This window comes from Strix aluco, chromosome 13, assembly GCF_031877795.1.
Source record: "Strix aluco isolate bStrAlu1 chromosome 13, bStrAlu1.hap1, whole genome shotgun sequence".
Lineage (NCBI taxonomy): Eukaryota > Metazoa > Chordata > Aves > Strigiformes > Strigidae > Strix > Strix aluco.
Genome location: NC_133943.1, coordinates 5307613 through 5329851, shown reverse-complemented (window position 1 = coordinate 5329851; position 22239 = coordinate 5307613). Strand labels below are relative to the sequence as shown.

The window sequence follows — 22239 nt, the reverse complement described above, 5'->3', positions numbered from 1 at the left end:
GAAGCGCTCTCCGAGGGCAGCGGCCTCCCGCTGCCAGCGCCCCGCCGCTCCCCAGCCGCCATCTTCGCTCCCCCCCCCGGCTCCGCACACAGCCGAGGGCCGCGGAGGCCATCTTGTGGCCGCTCCGCCCGGCCAGCCGGGCCCGCCGTCGCCTAGCAACGGCGGCGGAGCGGGACGGTGAGTGGCATGGCGCCCGCCGGCGGGAACGGGCCGGGCCGGGCAGGGGGAGCGGCCGCAGCCGCGGTGGGGACAGAGCAGGGGAGCTGCTGGTGGTGTGGCGGCGGGTCCCTCAGGGCAGGCGGGGCTCAGCCCGTCTCCGGGTCGGGCGGTGGGGAGCGGTCTGTGGAGAGCGGGGGAGCCGCTTCCTCCGCTCTCTGCCGAGTCCTGGGCCCCTCGGGCCGCCGGTGCCCGTGGCAGGGTGCTCCGGCTCCGGGCCGGCTGCTCCGAGCGCCCGGGTGTGTGCACGTTCAGCCTGGCTCCGAGGCGAAGGCAGCCCCGGCCGTCCTTTCCGTCTTTCTGCCCCTGCGGGCGGTGGCAGCTGCCTTGATGGAGGCCAAACGAAATTTGAAAGCCAACGAGGAGTCTCAAAGTTACAGGTGCAGAAAAGATCATCCCAACCAAGAAGGCAGGTGTAACTCATCAATTATACACGGGGTTTTTAGCAGCGAGCTGGTCAGTCGGCTGCCTACCTGTGCCTTGTCCACTACAGATGGAGAAACACCTTGGGCTGTGAGTGTGGAGGCAGAGAGAAAAGGGGGAAAAAAAGGTCACAAGTGGTCACAAGTCTGTCGGAAACCCACCTGCAGTAGTTCCGCTACTCACAGAACAATTCTGTATCCTAACAGCTTGCTAATGGCCTGATCCGCTCAGTTAGAAAACTGTCACTTTGGCTTGAGTCCATAAATATAAGAATTAACTAACAATTGAGAAATACCGTGAGGCTTACAGGTGGGATAGATCCAAGTAATAAGTCCCGCACCACATTCTTCATGCATGAGAATACAGATTTTGGGTTTGATGGAACAGAGGGTTGGTGGATGGAGGATGTGGGAGTGCAGTGAGCCTGGCTTGCTCTTGCTCATAGCAAAGTGGATGATAATGCTTCTCTTTCTCTCATACAATGAGTTAATTAGCGAAATATTAGAAATAGAATAGTTTACATTTTATGAATGACTAACAACATGCAGACTGGGCGATGAGTGGATGGAGAGCAGCCCTGTGGAAAAGGACTTGGGGGTATTAATGGATGGACAACTGACTGTGAGCCAGCAACGTGCACTCGCAGCCCAGAAAGCCAACCATGTCCTGGGCTGCATCAAGAGCAGTGTGGCCAGCAGGTCGAGGGAGGGGATTCTCCCCCTCTACTCTGCTCTCGTGAGACCCCACCTGCAGTGCTGTGTCCAGCTCTGGGGGCACCAACATCAGAAGGACATGGACCTGCTCGAGCGGGTCCAGAGGAGGCCACGAAGATGATCGGGGGCTGGAGCACCTCCCCTGTGAGGACAGGCTGAGAGAGTTGGGGGGGTTCAGCTGGAGAAGAGAAGGCTCCGGGGAGACCTTAGAGCAGCCTCCCAGGACTTAAAGGGACTACAGGAAGGGTGGGGAGGGACTCTGTATCAGTGGGTGTAGGGATAGGATGAGGGGTAATGGTCTTAAACCAGAAGAGGTGAGATTGAAATTAGGTGTAAGGAAGAAATTCTTTGCTGTGAGGGTGGTGAGACACTGGCACAGGTTGCCCAGAGAAGCTGTGGCTGTCCCTTCCCTGGAAGGGTTCAAGGCCAGGTTGGATGGGGCATTGGGCAACCTGGGCTAGTGGAAGGTGTCCCTGCCCATGGCAGGGGGTTGGAACTGGATGTTCTTTAAGGTCCCTCCCAACCCAAATCATTCTATGATTCTATGATTTAATTTTGGGCTTATTTTCCACAAAATGTTACTGCACTGGAAATGGGAGTGTGAACTACAGACTACTAGTCTGGAGAAAATCTCAGGTGGATTTTGTGAAGTGGGGGTGACCCTCTCCATTCCTAGAGTACATGGTAAATCACTGTACATGACTGTGCTGTAGACAAACTCCAAATATCATGAACTTGTGTCATTGCAGTATGGAAGGGGCATGTGAATTCCTAATTTAAGAAGCCAAGATGCAGATGTTAATGCCTGAACCTCAGATTTTTGTGGAAAGAACTCTGGCCCTCATCAAACCAGATATTGTTGACAAAGAAGAAGAAATAGAGGATCTCATTCTTCGATCGGGATTCCTGATTGTTCAGGTAACAGGCTGTGCTCCAGAGAAAGTAACTGCAGTTTATAAGTCAGAACAATATTTATCTTAACTTTCAGCAGTCAAGCCAGTAACTAAAAGCTAGTGCATCCAAAAAAGCAATTTATATTTTTCATATGTCATCAACCACCGCTGCCAGATACTGTAGGGATACATTTTGTTGGTGCATGGGATGGAACAGAACAGACTGACTATTCTGCTGACCACAGGAAAACACAGACTTTGTTAATAAACTCGGATTTAGCAAACATATGTAGCAGATATGTGGACTCTCCGCGGTAACTCTTTGGAGAGCTGGGAAGTGCATTGTTCTGGCATCGCAGCATTTCACAGGACATGCATTTGCCAAGTGGATACTTGGAGAATTAATTGAATTGGATAGCTGGCTAGTTGTGGTCTGACTTATTTTTTGTTTCCACTGTTTTTAATGTAGATGGACTTTATGGATATTTAAATGTATTACAAATATTTAATTTAAATAGGCCTGACTGAGCTTGGGCTTTTACATTTTGGAGCTGACATGGTGGCCATGTGAATGTTGCCTTCAGCACCCATGTCAGACCCTGTCTGGGAGAGGCTCTAGACTGTGCTTTCAGCAGAGATTGCGTTAAGAGAAAATTTGCTGTTAGCTAATAAGAAACGTCTTCGCTCAGTTCTCTTCTGGGGCTCTTTAGACACTTGCTCCAGAAGAGCATCTGAAAAAAAAATTATTACGGTAAATGAATCTGGGAAATAAAAGTGGAGGCGCGCTGGGAGCGAGGGGTAGGCCGGGCTGTTCGCCGCGGGCCCGGCCGGGCGGGTTTCCTCGCTCATGGCCGCCGTTCCACCCGGCCCGGCCCGGGGCAGCTCCCCGCCCTTCCCCGGCGGGAACCGGCGGGGCGGCGCCTCGCGGCGGCCGCTGGGGGGCGCTGTGCACTCGCGCCTGCCCGTGGCGGCGGCGGCGCGCGGCCGGGGCCTCCCCTCCTCCTCCCCTTCCTCCTCCTCCTCCTCCTCCTCCCCTTCCTCCTCCTCCTCCTCCTCCCCTTCCTCCTCCTCCTCCTCCTCCTCCTCCCCTTCCTCCTCCTCCTCCTCCTCCTCCCCCCCCCCTTCCTCCTCCTCCTCCTCCTCCTCCTCCGCCGCCTCCTCCCGGCCCCGCGGCAGCGCCCTTGGCCTTGGTAGCTGGCTCTGTGACACTGAGCGAGCGATGATTGCCCTTGTACATACAATTTTAAGTGTTTTTTGTGTTTTTTTTTTCCCCGGAAATGTAATATTTTTTCTTATTCTTGTAAATACCTGTTTTCCATGTGTTCTTTTTTAATTTCCTCCCTTACCTTTCTGGTTGTTTTATTTATACAAAATCTATCAGAAAATGACATCAATTAGATTATTTTTTAAATTACTTTTTAATGACAAGATGTTTATAACGTCTTCTGATGTCTCCAACTTGGCACCAAAGTTATTAGGAATGTGACTTTGTGGTACTCTTGTGTTATATAAGTTTGGGCCCAAAGAATGCACTTCAACTATTATTTTTTTTTTCTTTTCTTGACTGCCCTATGCCTTCTGATAACGTCCCAAACTTGTCCTAACGCTGGTCACCTGCAGGCTAGGCAGCTATTGTGAGAGTCATAAAGCCTAAGTACTGAATGAAAAATAGAACAATTGCATAATTAACGGTGTGGGCTGAAGAGAAAATTGTTTAAAAGTAGAACATCATGCTACAGCAGCTGAGTAATTAAATCCTGCCCTTGTAATGCTCTTCTCTTTTTTCCGTACAGCGCCCTGTCTGAACAGAAAGTCATCCAGCAGTTCTAAAATGCTGTAGGTGCATAGGCTAAAATCACATCTCACTCAAATGGCCTGTTTGTCTGCTTAATTAACTGAGAAAACTCTTGCTCTTTGTTACTCTGTATCTCAAAGAGGATCAGAGCTGGGAGAATCAGATTAGTCTGGGAAGTTACTCCGTGCCACTTCTGAGCTTGAAGATAGACTGCTGCAGAGGACTGTATCCTATCTGAGGTAGCAAGCTATCTTAATTTAGCAAGCTTTTTTTCATTCTTTTTATTTTTTTTTTCTTCTTTTACGCTTTATAGAAACGGAAGCTCCAGTTAAGCCCAGAGCAATGCAGCAACTTTTATGCAGACCAATATGGAAAAGTGTTTTTTCCTAATTTAACAGCCTATATGAGTTCTGGACCTTTAGTTGCTATGGTTCTTGCCAGACATTGTGCAGTCTCCTACTGGAAGGAATTACTTGGACCATCAAACAGCATCAAAGCTAGGAGAACTCACCCTCACAGGTAACTCACTGATTGGCCTTGGTGAAGTCAGTAGGATTTTGTCTTTCTCTTAATTGAGACCAGAATTTATCTCCTTTTTTTTTGTTTGTTTGTTTCTTCTTTTACAATAGAAATACAGATTTGGAGTGGCCTGTTATCTCTTCAATTTTGTGTAACATGGCTTTTCACCTTGGTTTTTTTTTTTTTTTACTATGTAAAGTTCACCCATTTTGTGGAGAATGCTGAGTGGATGAACACAAATTTTAGGTAGCTACGTATTTTTTAAAAAAACAAAATCAAGCCAATGCCTTATTAATTAGTCCATATATACTGCTTTTATATGGTCTCAGACTGTAGAGACTTGGAAGGGATTTGCAGTTGCCTACCAAACAGTTTTTTTCTCTTGTTCTTAGCTTAAGAGCAATCTATGGGACTGATGACCTGAGGAATGCGCTTCATGGCAGTGTCAGCATTTTCTCAGCAGAAAGAGAAATTCGATTCATGTTTCCAGAAGGTAAAATGATGCAAATAATACATTGCCAATTTTTGGGAGGATAGTGTCGTTCCCTGTTATTACTTGTCTCTGTCCAGACTCTGGATACAATTGGATTTAGAAAAGGTTGGGTTTGTTGGCTTTATGAGAATGTGAGTCTTTTTATGTATAAGCTGATATTTTCTGGTATGAAAGGCATACCAAAATGTATCTGGAGAGCCATTATAGTTACAGGGATTGCTTCTACTTTTTAAACTCTGTGGTCTGGGAATTGGAGCAGACAAAGCTGGTAAATGAGAGGAAATACAAAACTATTACACTCCAGCCTGTCCTTCTGGCACTGTCAGCCCCTGTTGGTATGAGAAGATTCACTCTCTTGGGCTCAGGTTGAGTAATTCCTGTTCGACAGCAGCTGGATGCTCACATAAGAGTGCAATTCCAAAGTTAAGTGCCAGAGAAATGGGCCATAGAACGTGGAAAGACTGGGAGAGGATTTCCTGTTTGTGATGTAGCAGTTGAAAGATGGCTTTGCCCTTTGACAGAAAGATGCAAGGGAAACTGCTAGAAAAAACTGTCTGGTTTTGTCAACCATATCAGTTCATTTAATAAAAGGTATTGCACTTCCCTACAAACCCTACCCATTGTAAACCATGTCTCTTCTCCTCACCCTAATGACAAAGCAGGACTCAAGGTGAGATTTTTAGGATCTTCAGAAATCACCTTTGCACTGCAAGAAGAAAGTACTAAACATGGGATATATTGTTTTTGTCCTGCCCCCAGTGCATCTTCAAGGATATAGGTTTTCCCCAGATGATCTGATTTCCTCCCCTTTCATAATTGGCTATAATTAGTAAGATTACCTCAGGGATGTTGTAAAGGGGTTTAGGTAGTTTCTTTGCAGTTTGTTGTGGGAGAAGCTATGAAAACCATTATGTATTATTAACTTATTAAGGAAAACAGCAGCTCATGTATAAACAACGTTTGAAATAGTGCTTTTTTTTAATCACAAGCTGCTTTCCATCACCTGTGGTTATTCTTTACAGTGATTTTGGAGCCAATTCCAGCTGGACAAAGAGCTAGGGATTACTTGAACCTTTATGTAAAGCCAACGTTACTAGCAGGGCTCACTGCGCTCTGTAAAGAGAAGCCAGCAGATCCAATGGTACGTACAGTATATCCGTATTGTGTTGTATGTTTTGTGGTACATTTACTTCATATTAGTAAAGTCCCTGTATATAGGAAAACTACTCTTTTGTTAAAGAGCTGTGCTGTTTTAGCTATCAGCTAATGAACTAATCAGATAGCATTTGCCTTTTGAGGCGTTGATTGGTTTGTTAGCAGATGAAATGAGGGCCAGGACTAAATGAAATCAGCCTTGATGAAATGACAGGTTTTTTAGGTGACTTCTGTAAAACTCTTTCTAACACATAGTTGTTACAGATGGTCGGAAAGGTAAATGGGTACTATCATATAATGTTAAATATTAGTTTTTACTGTTTCTGAGGTGAGTTTGAGATGAAATAGCTCTCATACAATAGATACTAAGTGAAATTAGTTGCTAATCACACGGGCAGTAGTTACATAGTTGAGTAAAATACAGTCTCAGTGTAAGGCTGTCTGTATTTTTTCATTGTTATGTTTATTTAAATTAATATTATAAATCTTTAGGATAAGCTATTCTTTTGACTGTGTGGCACTGATTAGCATTTACATGGGTTGTTCCACAGTTCACCAGGAAAATGATTATTTTGAGTGAAACCTATCCTGAATAGTCAAACTGACCTACAGAAAATCCTTCTGTCTTGTGACTCCTTTCTAGTTATCAAGCTGATGCATCTTGCCCTTCTCTCACATATTATTCCTTTTAACCATGGATGTCATTCAAATCACAGTTCTTTGTGGAAAGACTAGAGTTAATTTCCTGTTGGTTTTTGTGGTGGTGGGCTTTTTCAGTCCCTAAACAAAATGAGCTTTCTTTCATCTGGAAAAATATGGTAAATGTTTTTTGTATTCTTAAAGCTCAAAGTTGTTCGCACTAGTACTTTAAGAATGCAGAAACTTATCAGTGTGACAATTTACTGGCAGTTGTGGTGGATTCTACATCATTATCAGGTTTTCAATCAACATTGCATTTTTCTAAAAGATACATTTCAGAAAAAAAGCCTACAAAATAATTCAGAGGTGTTTCTATGAGCTATGTGGTATACATGGGGTCAGATTAAATGTACTGTGATTGTTCCAGCTTTATAACCTGTCCACTTTATCTGTATGTCTGGTACTGTTACCATAGAAATCTAGAAAACAGAGATGAAGAAGTCTTTTCATCCATCCCTTTGCCCAGGGCCAGACCAATTGTATCTGCCCATTCCTAACAAATGTTTGTCTGGACTGTTCTTTAGCACTCCACATGATGGAGAATCTACAGTCTCCGTAGGCAATGTGTTTCACTGCTTGATTACACTTAGTTGAAAAGCTTTACCTAAAAGTTAGCCTAAATCTCCTGTACTCCAATTTCTAGCCCATTACTTGTTTTTTTCTTTTTACTATCCCCAGAGGACATTGGAGACAATGTAACGTCTCTCTTTTTCAGCAACATATTGCATATTTGAAGAGCATTACCATCTTTTTTCCCTTCAGTCATCTCTTCACTATATTAAAAACTGTCTTTTTTTAGCTCTTACCTTATAAGTCGCATTTCTCTAACTCATTGTTTGTTTTTGCTTCCAGTTAATATCTGCATTCTAAGCACAATTTTCTAGCCAGTGATGTGGTAACTAATAGTAACTTCGAGACCATACTTTCCTTCTTTGCTTGTAAGAAAGCTATAAAGCTATATGAAGCAGTGTGAAATGAAAATGAAATGAAATGAAAATGAAAACATGGTATTTGCTGCTTCTTCCCTGTCCATAACGTCTGTGACCTTGTAACAGAAGGAAAATAATGTTGATTTGATACAACTTTTTTTCAGAAATATGTGTTGGCTATTGCTTTTCAATTTGTTATCTGCTAGGTGACTTACAGGGAGACTGATGGAATGAAATGATTTTTTTCTAGTATCCTTCCAGGAGCAGAAGAACTAAAGTTGGGCTGATTTGGCTCTGTGGGGCTTTTTTTTCTTTCTCATTTTTTTTTTTTCCTTTCTGAAGATGGCATCAGAAACTATCTGTTCACTCAGAAATACTTACTAGCAGCACAAAGGTTGTCTTAGCCAGTTCCCTAAGTAACACAGGATAAATTTTATCAGGCTCAAATGATTTAAAAATTTCTCATTTTCCCAAGTGAACTTTCCAGGGGCTTTTGTGTTTGGGTTTGGTTTTTTTTTTTGGGGGGGGGTGGGGGGTGTTGTTTGTTTGCTTTCCACTTCTGTCTTGAGTACTTACTGTTCTGCTATTGCTGACTAACCTGTGAGGATTGTTGTAGTGCTCTGCGTGTTGTCTCTTTCTTTGCAAACCAACCTTTTGTACCTGGTAATAAAAGGAGAGTGTTGCTTACCTTTCTGATCTACTATTCTATCTTTTCTTTCACTTCACAGTATGGTATGAAGTTTGTTGTACTTAGCATTCCAGAAACTGATCGTCAACAGCCTTGTGAAGTAAATAAGGATGTGTCAAAAACTTCTCTTTACAAGTGGAGAAATCCAGGTGAAGGGTTAATTTGCCTAAGGCCAGGCCAAGGCATTGGCAGAAGAAGTTAGGACTCAAGGCATACCTCCCACATTCTTATTTAAGTACAATTTGCTGGAAAATTTACAAGATTAATTTCAAAAAGTAACCATGTTTTGGTTTTAAGTTTTAGGTACCGTAAGGTGATTTCAGTGCAGAAGACTGGCACTTTTAATGAATGATTACTGGATAAAGTATCTATAAGTGTAGTCAGGAGTAATACCTCATTAAGCAGTTTCATGTCTATTGTACAGCCTCATTCCAAAACAGAGTTTTCTGGATTATTTGAAGTATGGCTTAAATGTTCTTATACATACACAAAGATAGATGTTGCTGGGAAAAGTTGTCTTCTAAAGGTCATTGTGAATAGTTCAAAAGCAGTATAAGCTGTGAAGATTTAAAGGAACATTTAGAAAAACCAGGTTATTTGTATGTCCATTTTTTCTGAAAGGTCTTAGTTTCGCAGCACAGTAGGAGAGAATGTATCAGAGGTTTCAAATAATGCTTTTAATATTCTCCCATACACTTAATGGAAAACAACAGAAAACTGAAAATGTTTGGGTTTTTTGTTCCACAGATCTGGCTTGCTGACTGGTTGATTGAACACAATCCTAATAAACCTAGGGTACAACATGAGATCACTGAAGAAGAGCATCAGGGGTGAGAGCTCAGTGGAAACCATCTCAAGCATTCTAAGTTACAGATATATATTACCCTTTTCAGTGTATCCCTTGGCTATGTAATCAATATTATCTGAAGTAAATGTTATTGTCATAACTGCCTGTGTCTTCATGGGATAAATAACCTTACACTTAACCAGGATTTAATAGTTCTAGTAGCTTTTCTATTGACAGAGTGAATGTAGAATTACATGATAAATTTATGGTGTAAGGTGACTAGAAAAAGACAAAATTCCCATCAGGTGTAACTTAACTGCTATTTTCTCCATTTATCTTGATTTGGCTCTCTGGGGAGAACAAAATTATTTACACCAGTGCAGATTCTCAAATGGCATGCAGCTGAGAGCTGTGTTTCAGCATTTTTTTAGAGGACACAATTTCCATTATGAAGGGAGGTACCTGGATGTAACTTAGAAAACAGTTACTGGAGGCATATTAGCAACTTTAGAATTTTAATTGCTGATTGTATCACCGAACTGAGGTCACTCTTGAAGATGATTCACTTGATTGAGCCTGATGTATTTTGAAAGAATGTAATCTGAAGGATTTATTTGAAGGCACGTTGAATGTAACTTTCCCATCTCAGTAGCGAAAGGCACAGTGATTATAAATCAGTCTTTGATTTTCATTAGAAGTCACAAGAAGGTGTATTTTAGTCAAGGACTAATGCTGTCTTTCAACATTTGTTTGAAAGAAAGGTGCTTAATGGGAACAGCTCACCTTAAGGGTGTCTTCTGTGTTCTCCTGCTCTTAAAAGTTATGTTGATTTCTGTTGTTTTCCCTTGAACTTTGATGTGTTCTACTCGAGAATTTCAAGACAATGGGTTAGGGGGCATGCTATTCAACAGGCAATGGGTTAATCCTGCACTATTACCTTTCCTAAAGTAACTGAACTGGTTGGGGGGGGGGGGGCAGGGGGCATAGGATTTTTTAATTTTCTTAAGAGCTGTACTTGCACTGTTCACTTGAAGCTTTGCATCTTATGGTTTGACTGGCAAGAGTGGAGAAAACAATCTCATTTTCACAATGGTGAAATATTAGTATGCTTGACTAATACTAAACAAACAAGCAATTTCATAATTTGTTTCGTGAAAAAACTTGCTCTCCCAACTTGAGTAATTACTAGAAACATAAGTCATTTGTCTGTAACATTAAACTTTGTTTAAGTTAATTGTTTATCATCTCACTGGAATAAACCACTACTGCCAGCCCAGAGAATAAACATTTAGAAAACTGGTCCCTACAGTACTGAGATAAAAATCTCCAGACTTTTAAGAGAAGAAAAGAAAAGAAAAAAAAAAAGCAAGCCCAAGCCCTCAAATATGAAGAAAAAAATATGAGGTGGCTAGAAATACAGTAAACAGTTCTGTTTACAACTAATTTACTTTGCCTATAATTATTGTCCCCATACATGTCTGATTGCTCCAATTACAGGATAGTTGTGCTTTGTGGTTTCCTGTCAGCCAAACCAAAAATTTATTTTTTGAAGATGTCAGAAACTAAAATCCAGTGAATTCACAAGACATTGTCCTGTATTCTGTTGGTTACTATGTCATTTGCTTACTTATTTTGATGTGATACTGCTTGACAATAAATACGTCCTTTGTGTCACTGCTGGAGTTTTCAGTTTTGCTTTTGTGACAGACCTGTGTTATATTGTACCTATAGAAGATAATAACTTCCACAAAGAGTATGTGAGTCCTTACCAGGAGGAAGGGCAAAAGCAGCTGATGTTGCATATTTACCTTTATAACCCATGCAATATAAAATTTCAGTCATTCAAGTGTATGTCTATCATGGATTTATTCTCTAATATTAGAGCAAACACCTTCCATTGCTGACTGGTGTTCGCTTCCATTTTTCTAAGGGAGAAGTAGAGAGAAGATACCTTCATCCCTTGGGTGCCACCCTGACTCACTGTATCTGTGACCTAGGACAGGTATTGATGAGCAAATCTCACAGCTGAGTTCTTGAGGAACCTGCATTAATAAGTAGGATGTGGGCAGAAGGTCAGTCCTGGGAATGCAAAATGGACAACAGCCTGGTCCCCTGGGGGAGCTGTGACACCACAGGAGAGGCTGTTGGAACATGCTGCTTACATTTCTGTTGGTCTTTAGGTTTTTATTTGGCCCAGAGTGGTATAGGCTTGGCCAGTGTTATAAATCCATATCACAGAAAACGTAGCTTTTGGAAAAGCTGAAAGACGTCTTACTATTTGGTGTCAGCACGGTAAGCTACTCTCTGTGGGAACGAGTGACCTGTCTTCCCTCTGTCGAGTCAAAATAATTACCTTGCCTATTGAGTTTTATTGGGTATTTTTAACTTTGAGGAAGTTCATTTTAGTTTTACTGCCTGACTGCTGGAATAGAGCTATGTCCATAAAACCAGCAGTTCAGTCTGTTTCCCATAATTCTGTTTTTTCAACGGACTTTCTCCTGGAACTTTGCTTATCATATGCTTGCTATCACCTGCACTGGAAGTTATTCTTGGAACTATACAGATTGAGCTAGTCTGAAGTATATGATTGTTCAGCCTTCCTGTGTCATAAGGGATTTATTATCTTTCAGAGCAGTTAAACTGCCAGGAACCTTGCACATACTTTAAAGATGGCAGAAACCTCAATCAAAGCCAGTTCCCCATTGCCTGCAGAAGTCAGAGCATTCCAGCATGCTGAGCTTCAGAAATGAATTGCTGTTCAGAGCTTAGGACTTCCATTCAGCAACTTCAAGCAAAAAAAAAAAAAGTGTTACATGGAGATCTGCAAACCCTCATCTTCCTCTCTTCTTTTCCTGTGTGAGAATTTATCTCTTCTTTTGTTCAAGCTATTAATCTTGTCCTTTAAACAACAGTTTATTGGTGATAAACTGGTGGATGTTTGTCTCATGGCACTATATATGAAAGGAAGGAGTGACTCAAACTTTTTTCAGTGTCATATTAGAATGACAGATTCTACTTAAAGACACAAGGGTCATAGTTAATTTGTTAAATTGGAGCAGTCAGATCAAGATAATTCATGTTATTCTGGACAGTAAATGTTGGTTGGTTTGGTGCTACCCAACAACAGTGCATCCTCTGAAAATACTACAGTTTTTCAATTTCCTTTTTAAAAAAAATCTGAAGAGTAATTATTTTTATTTCATTGGAAAGAGAGACTCTGCACATCATAAAAATGTAACTTGCAATTGGTTCTGCAGGACTGTTACCTTTTAGAAGCCAGACAGTAGATTTATTCTTGGACTAGAAATAGGACTTCAGTCCTCTCTACTGGTTACCTGCTGCTTTACTTGACTCAAGCAGATGTAGCTCAAACCAGCATGGCAATATTGCAAGGACCATTGCAGGAAACGGGCCCTTTCTTGTTCTGATGTTAGTGAAACGGAAAAATCTGCTATCTTTTGGATGGTCAGTCAAGAGCAGCTGCCTGTACCTAGAAATCTTCCGTAGTCTGGATGAGCTCCTCTGGGTGTGGAGTGTGTCAGCAGCATGACTGATGTGTTGAGTCTCCTTGGGAGGATGCCTGTCAAATTATTGTTATGCTGCCTCCTGCCAAGTGATCGTGGAGATGCTGCCATAAGCTCAGGGGAGAGCCTATTGTTGGTCTTCAGAGCCAGAAATGAGGCATTGTTATAAGACGAAGCAGTTGCTGGCAGAAGAAGGCAGCTTGCAGACAAGTGGGTGAATGATACTCTAATAATGATAACACTGAAGGATTAAGAATTCTCTTCAGTTTACTGCTTGTGAGTGTTTTACAGCTGAGGGAGGTGAGGCTTTCATATGAAGTACTTCATGTAGTGCCTTGCTGGGTATGCTTACATTCATCTTGTATGGCATCGTATTTTGTCCCCTGAGAACACCTGACTGACTCTTTCTTGCTTAGCTGTGGTACTATTCTGAAGCATGATTATTTAAAAAGAAAACAAACAACAACACCGGTACCATATTTGAAACCTCTTTACCATTGTATTTATTTAAAAATCTTCTCACCTGGGATCTCTGAGTCAGCTTGGATGGATCTTCTGTATTACTAGAGAGATTGCAAAAGGCAGTTGGGTGCAGTCTGTCAGCCCCAGACTGCCTGGGTGAGGAATCACATATGAACTCAGACAAAATTCCAGGGAATTTTTGTGTGCAAGAACCTAACCTGGTTCTAAATACTCTGAACTTTACTAAACTACTCTGCAAACCACCGGTGCTTCTTTATAACCTACTTATAGTCAACACCTAAGCTCTCATTTCCTTGCAAGGGAACAGTTGTTTTTTTGTTATGTTTCCAGAATCTGCACTGACTCTCGGGTTAGGAAATCCTGCACTTCCAAAAGCAACTTCTTATTGCTATGCTGGCTATCGGTTCTTATCTCTTTCAGGTGTTGTAAAGTTTTTTCTTACTGGGTGGCATTCCTGTCGCAGTGTGAATGACGGCAATGTGTTGTACGTATTTAGTTTTGTGTCAGGCCTTGTCTCTCTATGTGAGAAAATTCCCAGGAGTATTTAACGTACGCGTGTGGATAAATCTCCTGCATACCCCATAAAGTACTTTACTATGGGCCAATATAAAGTGGTCATTACAGGGCGATGTTTAAACTTCTGAGATTAACACAGTCTCTCAATTGCACTTATTTTTATAATGTGTAATTAAGCAACTGGACCATGAAAAGTTATGGCACAGCAAGGTCTTCTTAAAAACAGTGGTTCCAACTGTGCCTTCAGTTTGCTTCGTTATAAATCCGGAACAATTCCATTCTCTTAGTTAAAAGAAAGAAGGAGAATCGGATCATTTCTGGGGGCTGCTCAGATGGTATGTTGTGCATACGTCTGAAATGGATTGTCAGATGTTGGCGTGGCACATTCTCTGCTCCTATTGAAAGCAATGAGTTTGTGCCAGATTTCTCTGGAGCCAGACTTGGACAATACTGTTTTCTGCACGCAGAACGCTTTGTCGTTTGCCATTTTGCTCAGGGAGTTGTGCAATGATATTTTTGCCTGGGCAATGAAAGTTTGATCAAGCCTCTGTTTGAAAACCAGATGCTTTTTTCTGTGGCTGCCACACATCTAGATGGCCGTGAGATTGTTCCCTGCTACTTACCACTTCCAACTGAACTCTCCCATGAGGCTATTGCAGAATATTTTTTTTTTTTTCTTTAGAGGTCTTCCATGTAAATATACTGAATTGACCAGCAAAGTTTTGACCGTGACTGTCTTTGTTTTGCAAAGTTCTCTAGTAAACAGGCACCATGCTGGCTTCCCTGAATAGCACCACCAGTGCAATTGAATGGGACCCACAAAGGCGTAGGAAATGAAACGTCCATTCAATTTCCTATTCATGTAAGTGATAGTTTATCATACTGATTATTAGCTTCATGTAGTTAGGATCCGTGATGGTTCTTAAGCCTTTTATTGCTTTTTTTTTTTTTTTAAATGAACTGCAATAAAACATTGCCTCACCTGAGCACTGACTCAGTGTTGAGGCATTCTCCAAACTTAATAATTGCTATTAGTTTATTGTTACCTACGGCAAAGAATTTCACCACACTGCAAAGCAGCCATCATGTATCTTTACCAGTTGCTCATTCTCTCTGCAAAACGTTCATTTTTAAGACTACCTGTGATTCCTGGGATGAACGATTTTAAGTAATCCATAAACATAGTTTCAATAACGATATGTAGTTTCTTTGTAGCATCTCTCCTCAGTAGATGAGGCAGTGCTCTGCAAAGGAACTAGCAGTACACAAACGGTGCAAGTGTGAAGGTCAGGGACAGAGAAGGGAAATGACTCCTCTCATGTCCTCCTTTGGAGCAGCAGCAGGATCAAGAATAAAACCCATCTCTCTTTAGTTCCAGCTTTGTGTCATATCAGCTGAGCAGTATGTCAGTATATCTCTTCAGTACAAAAACGCCTGCTTGTAGTTAAGGAGATTTGGCGTCGTGTGCTGGATCAGTAGCCCAATCTAATGTCCTCTGAGTTAACATGGAGGAATTATCTTCGCTGTCTTTTTTTGGAACAGAACACAAGTCAAGGCTCCTGGACTCTTAATTCAGGCTTGTCCACCAGTCTTCTGTGTGCCCAACCTCTCAATTTTCCCATCTGAACATGGGCAAAGATTCACCTAATCATCCAGTACCTCATGGACTGCTAGGCTGAGCAGACCGTTTCTTGGAGCATTAGTGCTCACACACCTCTTGCCTGCACTAGATTTTGGAGTGGAAGTATGGGTAATTGCACAAGCAGATGGTTACTGCATATGCACTGCTGGGATCTGCACGTTTCAATACCTACTTGTATGTAGGAACGGGGAGTTTAACACCTGTGTTCTCAAGGTTTGCCAGTCGTTTGGTGCTTGGTTCATTTGGCACATCATGTTTTGAAATGTTTCTTTGGAGACAGTGACTGTTACCTGAATGTGTAGAGAATTTCTCTGTGTGTGGTATGATGTTTTAATGAAGCAAGCTGCTATCACTGTAGTAATGCCTGTTACAAGTCTGTTAATGACTTCTGGACTTCCTAAATCAGTGATCAGAAATTAGTGGCCATTTTTCTTTAAGTCCAGCCAAAGCTTATTTTTAAAAATAACAAAGATTGCAGAATAACCTTAAAGAATCAGTTGATCTTATAAGAATGTCTTCAGGAAAAGGTGGTATTTTAGCATGTTTCTTGCTAGGGCATTGCAGTAACAGTTACTTGTAAATTCAGTTTAGTGGGAATAAATTGAAGCCAAAACAACATTTCAACTGAAAATAGTCATAAGAAAACTTTTACATAACACAGCTGTGGGAGAGGGAAGGTGGGGAGCTGTAATGGCGAGGGAGAAGTCATGTTTCATTGGTGCAAGTGAAAACGAGCAGAGCTGGTGTAGTTCTGGTGTCGTGTCTGTATTGAACTGGCAGGTTTGGAGTGCAGCTCCGAGGCTGGAGTAATTCAGCTCCAGCAATACAGATGAGTCTGAGACTGGGAGGATCCATGTTTCTCTGCTCTAGCAGCATCTCCAACTGTTTTGTTTTCTGTTCTGTGTTGCTGTCTACAGCCACTAAAGGCAATGATCCAGGAGGAAACCACGCAGTGTGTCCACTTACGTCGTCTTTTGGAGCTGTGAAACAAAGAGAACGGGTAGAGAAAGGGCCAAATGAGGACGGGCGTGTTCCTCTTCTCTGCAAACTCAGCTTTCGCTGCCTGTGTCTTCCTCTGGTCCTACAACACTGCAATAATATGTTTCCCTATGCCTCCACCTTGCAAATATTCCTACTGAACTCTGCTCAGTTCAGTGACGATCACAGGGATGTGTAGGCAGGACTGACCTGGACAGAGAAAGCAAAGACTGACAGACAATTAAATTTTCTAGCTATTTTTTTTCCCCTCTAACTGCTTTTTTTCTGGGTACAGTTGGTGTGACCTTCATGAGCTGACGTGAGGGAAAAGGTATAAGGCAAAGTATATTTTTAAATGAACAGTTTTATATGTGCTTTTATAGATTTACTGCGGAAGATGATGTTGAGCCACGTCCTTAGGTACTATAATCTGGTGTAATTCTACTGAGGTGAATGCTGTTATGTCAACTTGGGTATGACCTGAGAACATAATGTCCTGACAGTATAAACTGGCAGCTTTTAATTTTCACTTCCTTGTACTGACAAGAAATTGGATCTCTATTTATCTATCCAGTTCCAATGAAAATTAACTGTTTCATTGTCACCTAGTATTAATTTGCAGTTCTCCTACAGGTTTTCTTCCTTATGGTCGAGAAAGTTTCAACACAGAAGAATTTTCAGAAGTCACCGTTCGTATGTGCCAACCCACCTGTGCCTGTGAAATAGCAGTACCTGGTGCCAGGTGGGTTTTCCAGAAATATAATATGCTTTTATTATATGCACATATGTGTAACATTACATTGTTTCTGCTCATGGAGGTTGTAGGATTTGCACACTGGTCCAGAGGTGACAGATTGCTGATGGGAATTTGTTTAGTCTGTAGAGGAAATATTTATCTTCTAAAAGTTTCTTCTTACCTTGGTATATAGTGCAAGGGGAACATGTTGAGGCATGCTCTTTTCTGTTTGCTTTCAACAGAAATGGGAATTCTTTAGTTAAATACAAAAAATGGAAATTTCCTTTTTTCTCCCTCTGAAGTATGTTTAGGTAACTGAAGCACATTCACACTTGGAGAGATGGGCCTGTTTTGCAAGGGAAAACCAAAACATTCCAGTGCAGCTAATATTGCAGCTCCTCTGGTGTCTTAAGTTCAGGCCACAGCAGGGGGTGCAGACACCTAAGGGGAATGTGGTAACTTTCTGGATCTTTTCTTTGGAAGAATTAATAAGATGAGTCACAATTAACCCATTCAGCTAAATTAGTAAGGCTCTGGGAGATGAAAGAAGAGATGGGGAGTCTATTAAACAAAGTTGCAGTGGGGGGAGGCTGCTTTGGGGTAGTCTAACTCTCTGTATGGACTGGGCAGTCCTGTCCTTGCCATCAGTGCTGTTATACCTGACTTTCCTTTGTGGAAATCAAGATTTATTTTTTTTTTGGCATTGCTCCCTAGTTTCAAAGAGCTATTGCTTTCCTGAATGACTGAAAGTACAGACAAATGTCCTGAGAAGGTATCTAGACCCTCACTTTGGAGGACATGTGGTGCCCCCCACATAAATGGGACTGTGCCTGTGTGAAGAGCTGATGGCATGTTTTATTCTAGGCTTGACTTTTCCTGACTTCTGTACCAGCTATCTGATGTGCCAGCTGCACCCTAAGTTTATTTGACTGCCCACTGCAGTGCATATGGCTTTTTTCCCTGTCTGAAACCCTTCGAAAACTGATTCTGTGTCTGGGTTAGTTTTTTTGTTGTTGTTTGTTTGGGTTTTTTTTTCTGCTAAAGTAGTTAAACTTGGTTTATGAATTAAATTGAGTCATCGCTTACTGATAGGTTCTGCTTCTGGTTTAGGCTTCTTGGCTCTAATGGTTTGTTCTGCAAAAAGTAAGTCTTTTTTTCTTACATCCCTTCAGGCCTCATCAATACATTTGTCTTTGTCATTACCAGAAGCATAAATTTGCTCCCTTTCTTACAACCTTCTCTTGTAAGTCCTTCCCTGAGATGTCCAAGCCTGATGTAACGATCTTTGATTATTTTGCTCTGGCACACCAACGGGCTTCATCCGGGTATCCTGTGACATGGAGTGCACTACTCTCTAGGAAAAAGGGCTCTCCAGGACAAGTATCAGTATGTTGGCACAAAATATTTTGTTCCTCTTACATAATTAATGTGGAAGGAGTGTTTTTAAGTATAGTGGGTATGTGTAGGAACTTGAACAAGTACTTTTAAAAAAATCAGTGGAGATAAACATAGCAGCAAAGTAATATGAAAACGTATACCACTGCCAAAATGGATTACATCTGTTTTTCTCTGTCATACCGTGTGACAGAGCCTGGGAAGCAGAGTGCCTGCTCCTCTGGACCATCAGCCAGGTTGTTGCTGAGATGTCCCTGAGATGCAGGGATGTTTTGAGATAATAAGAAATTGAGGCCAGATCTGAGGACGTTGGGAGTCTTCTGACATCCTAAAAAGAACAAAATCATGGTTGTGAGGAGGCCGTCCAACTTATCCACAGCCCGGAGGTGTTTCCAGGTGACCTCTCAGTGTTCCCAAAGCCCTATTGCTGGTGGGGCAGAGGACTGAGAAGCCAGAGTGGGGTGGCTCCAGGCCTTTGGCCTCCTGTCATCACTTCTTGCATCACAGCGAGTGCGTTCTAAAATTTCTAAGTGAGAATACAGGCTGCTGTGATTCTTTGCCAAGCGACTGCATTACTCACCTTTTCCCCAGCTGTTTGCATATTTGCATTGGTATTATTTGCATGTCATGCACTGCAGGCCTGTGGTGAAGTTAGAAATAGCTTTCTGCTGGAAACAGTTACCTCTTTTACAAAAAAGTTTGAAAAAATATTGACAGGTGCTAAGAAATGTTGGATGTTTAGAAAAAAATAAATTAAAAAAACTTGAAATGTAAAAACTGCACATCATCAGCTACCTTAGCTGTGCAACCTGGAGTTTTTCTTAAATATAGATAGTACTGAGGGCATTTCAGCGAAAGAACACTTTGTAATTTGTCACAGTGTGGCTTGCGATGGAAAGCGCGACATAGCAGCAGCAGTTGGGACCATAAAGTGCTGTCTTATCAGCTGGGCTGTCGTTAGGAAGTGAGGACTATTTCTAACCCAGATGAAATCTCCACAGTGGTTCTTCCTCAGGGACTGGTGGTGGATTAGCAGTCAAACCTCTGAGGAACAGACTGAAAGCCAATGTGTCCATGGTGGTAGGGACACAGTTGGAATTAAGAAGAAAGGCTAGCACAGCCAAACCTTTTTTTTAAGGATTTTTGTTGGTTTTTACCATCAGACCTTTTCTGGTTTAATTTATGTAGCTGTTTTGAGAACCCATGTCTTTCAGCAAGCAGAGAAGTGTGTGTGTCTTCTCTGGTATCTCAAAAAATAAGAATCTGCCTTTGATCCATCACAGAAACAGCTACACACTGGTGAGATGGGCGAGCTGGAGATTTCATGTCCCGTTGCTTGCTGCCCATCTCTGCAGCCGAGCACTTGTGGAGAAGCACTCGATCATCAGACAGCCACCGAACGATGATTGATGGACCTTCACTCGACAGAGCAGAGGACAATGCTGGGCTAAACCCCGGGAGCAGACCTGCCACTGCGGCTCTTCCCCCTTCGCTTCCCAGACATCTGCGACCCCGGTGACAAGCTGCTGCTGTGAACGTAGCTCCTGCGGTGAACGTTTTTTCAGCAAGTCTCCTTGTACCCTATAAGCACTGATCTGCTTGTCTCAGCAGTGCTTCACTGCTTTCTGTTTTCATTTTTCCAGCCTTTGGGCCTTTTTTTTTTTTTTTCCCATTGCTGTGTGGCTGTGAAAAAGAAGTGTCTCAGGGGTGGAGATGTCTGTGTGAAATGCTGCCCATCATTCAAAACACAGGCCAGGGTGGCATTTGTTCCAGGGAGCAGCACCTGAAGGACAAGTCTGTTATTCCATGACTCCTTAGTTGATACATTTTCCCAAAAGTCAGTAATCTCCAAGGAAGAAATGGCCTGTCTGGGAAAATAAAGCACGATATGTAAATTGCTTTAATGGGATGCTCTAATGCATTTATATCTCCTTAAAAGGAAACTAAACTGCATGCACAAGATGATATGAGTTTATTTTCACATGTGGATTTAATAACCTACCACAATGTAACTGTGTTTTTAGAGCTAGAAAAAGTCTCCAGGAAAATAGTTCCCTGGGGTGAGGTCAGTGTCCGCTTACAGCTGAACTTCAAGGGAATGAGTTGAAGGGTTTTTGTCAGTGGTTAGCTTGGTTACAAGGCAGGATGGTTAATATGATACTGAACAAATCACAGTGATGTGGAAATTAATTACATCATCTTCACAGAACAGAGAGAGTAGAAGCACCCCAAAGAACAGCTGGGTTTAAAACTGCTTGGCTTCCTGCTGGAAGGTGCTGATTGCCACTCTCAGTTCTCTTCATAGCACTATTTGTTACTCTTCCCAAATATTTATTGGATCATAGCTGTAATTAAATTTGTGCTGAAAATGTACAAAGCACCCCCTGCTTAGTTTCATGTGAAATGTGAGATCCTCTTCACTGAAGCAGAATGGTGGCAAATCCTTGGCCAGAGCAGCCCACTTTGGAAAGTGAGATAATCTAAAATGACCTAAATAAGATTGTCCCACAGATATGGCACTTGCTAGGTTAAAGCACAGGAAATTGTGAACTTTGGGCTCCATCCTGTTTGACTATTTATGCTATCTCCTTATCAATGTACCTGGCCTGGCCCTGGGAGATTGGATGGTGTCTGGATACAAGAGGTACAATTTAGTGCTCCCAACTGCTTGAAAGGGACCGGACGGTGATTTGTGACCTCTCTGGTGATCGGTGAGATAAAGCTCTGCAGTGGGGATGTCCTCTGCCCTGCCATGCATCCTGGCCAGAGCTGGCCTGGGCTCCCCGTGCACACCTTGGAGCTGGAGCGGGGTGAAGGCTCTGACCTGATCACTCCCAAATCGTGGGCTGTCTCAAATCTGGATTCAAGTCTTGCAGCCTGTAGTAGATGGAGGGGAAAAAAAAAACCGACAAAAAAGAATGTGCTGCCGTCAAAAGCATATAGATGTTTCACAGGGAATTTAAATAGTAGGCTGTCTGGTAAAACAGAGGCTGAGACTGCTACCTGAGACGACAGCCCCGGCACCCCGCAGGGGGAAAGGCCATGGGACAAGAAAGAACCAGAAGGATAAAATAGTCCAAATCATGAAGTACAACTGTGTTTGCCCTGGGATAAGTCTCATTAACTTAAGCACATCAAAGCATAAATGTAGCTGTTTTACTCGTGGACCTAAGCCGGCTCCAGCAAAGCCATCCTGAGAGTCTCTTCCCAGCGCTCCTGTCCAGGATCGGCCGCCGCTGCTCCCGCGCCAGCAGAGATGTCCCCTGGAGCCACGTTTGCAGCCTGCCACCGACTGGAATTACCTGCTCTCCAGACACCTGCGGTGCTGCTGCAATGCTGGGAATGCTCGGCACCTCGGGAGGTATTCGGGACTGAGTTAATTTAATTATTCTCTTGCTTATTGCCTTCAAAATCCACTTAGTGATAGGGAGGAGGTGCCTTGTCCCTATCACAGTTGATGGCAGCTGGCCAGCAGAAGCCTCTGCCTGGCAGAAGTGGGAGTGGAGAGCTGGGCCAGAGTAGGTTTAGCTTCAAGGCACTGGGCGAAAGAGAGAGAAATAAAAATTATTGTGTTTAAAGCTGCCGTCTATAGTCTTGATGAGTGATCCCCTGGAAGCATCAGGCCAGGAGCCATAGTATTATGAGTTAGAAAAGT

General features: G+C 42.5%; 1 protein-coding gene across 4 annotated transcripts; it reads left to right on the top strand.

Annotated features, from left to right (window-relative positions):
• Nucleotides 1–95: 95 nt before the first annotated feature.
• NME5 (NME/NM23 family member 5) lies at nucleotides 96–20551 on the top strand. Of its 4 annotated transcripts, XM_074838248.1 has the most exons (7): nucleotides 96–177; nucleotides 2102–2270; nucleotides 4354–4559; nucleotides 4952–5052; nucleotides 6075–6193; nucleotides 17087–17195; nucleotides 19868–20551. In XM_074838248.1, exons 2-6 carry the CDS (start codon nucleotides 2142–2144, stop codon nucleotides 17177–17179), a joined length of 648 nt encoding a protein of 215 aa, XP_074694349.1. In that variant the 5' UTR covers nucleotides 96–177; nucleotides 2102–2141; the 3' UTR covers nucleotides 17180–17195; nucleotides 19868–20551. The 4 variants fall into 4 exon arrangements, with proteins under 4 accessions (XP_074694349.1, XP_074694350.1, XP_074694348.1 ...); XM_074838249.1 differs by lacking the exons at nucleotides 17087–17195; nucleotides 19868–20551 and adding an exon at nucleotides 9271–10984; XM_074838247.1 differs by lacking the exons at nucleotides 17087–17195; nucleotides 19868–20551 and adding an exon at nucleotides 8564–9249.
• The last annotated feature ends 1688 nt before the right edge of the window (nucleotides 20552–22239 follow it).

What these genes read in the sequence shown, in the direction of transcription:
- NME5 (XM_074838247.1), top strand. Translation starts at nt 2,142, where the DNA reads ATGCAGATGTTAATGCCTGAACCTCAGATTTTTGTGGAAAGAACTCTG. An exon ending in TCGATTCATGTTTCCAGAAG is followed by an intron (nt 5,053 to 6,074) that starts GTAAAATGATGC and finishes TATTCTTTACAG; the next exon opens with TGATTTTGGAGCCAATTCCA. An exon ending in AGAAGCCAGCAGATCCAATG is followed by an intron (nt 6,194 to 8,563) that starts GTACGTACAGTA and finishes TTCACTTCACAG; the next exon opens with TATGGTATGAAGTTTGTTGT.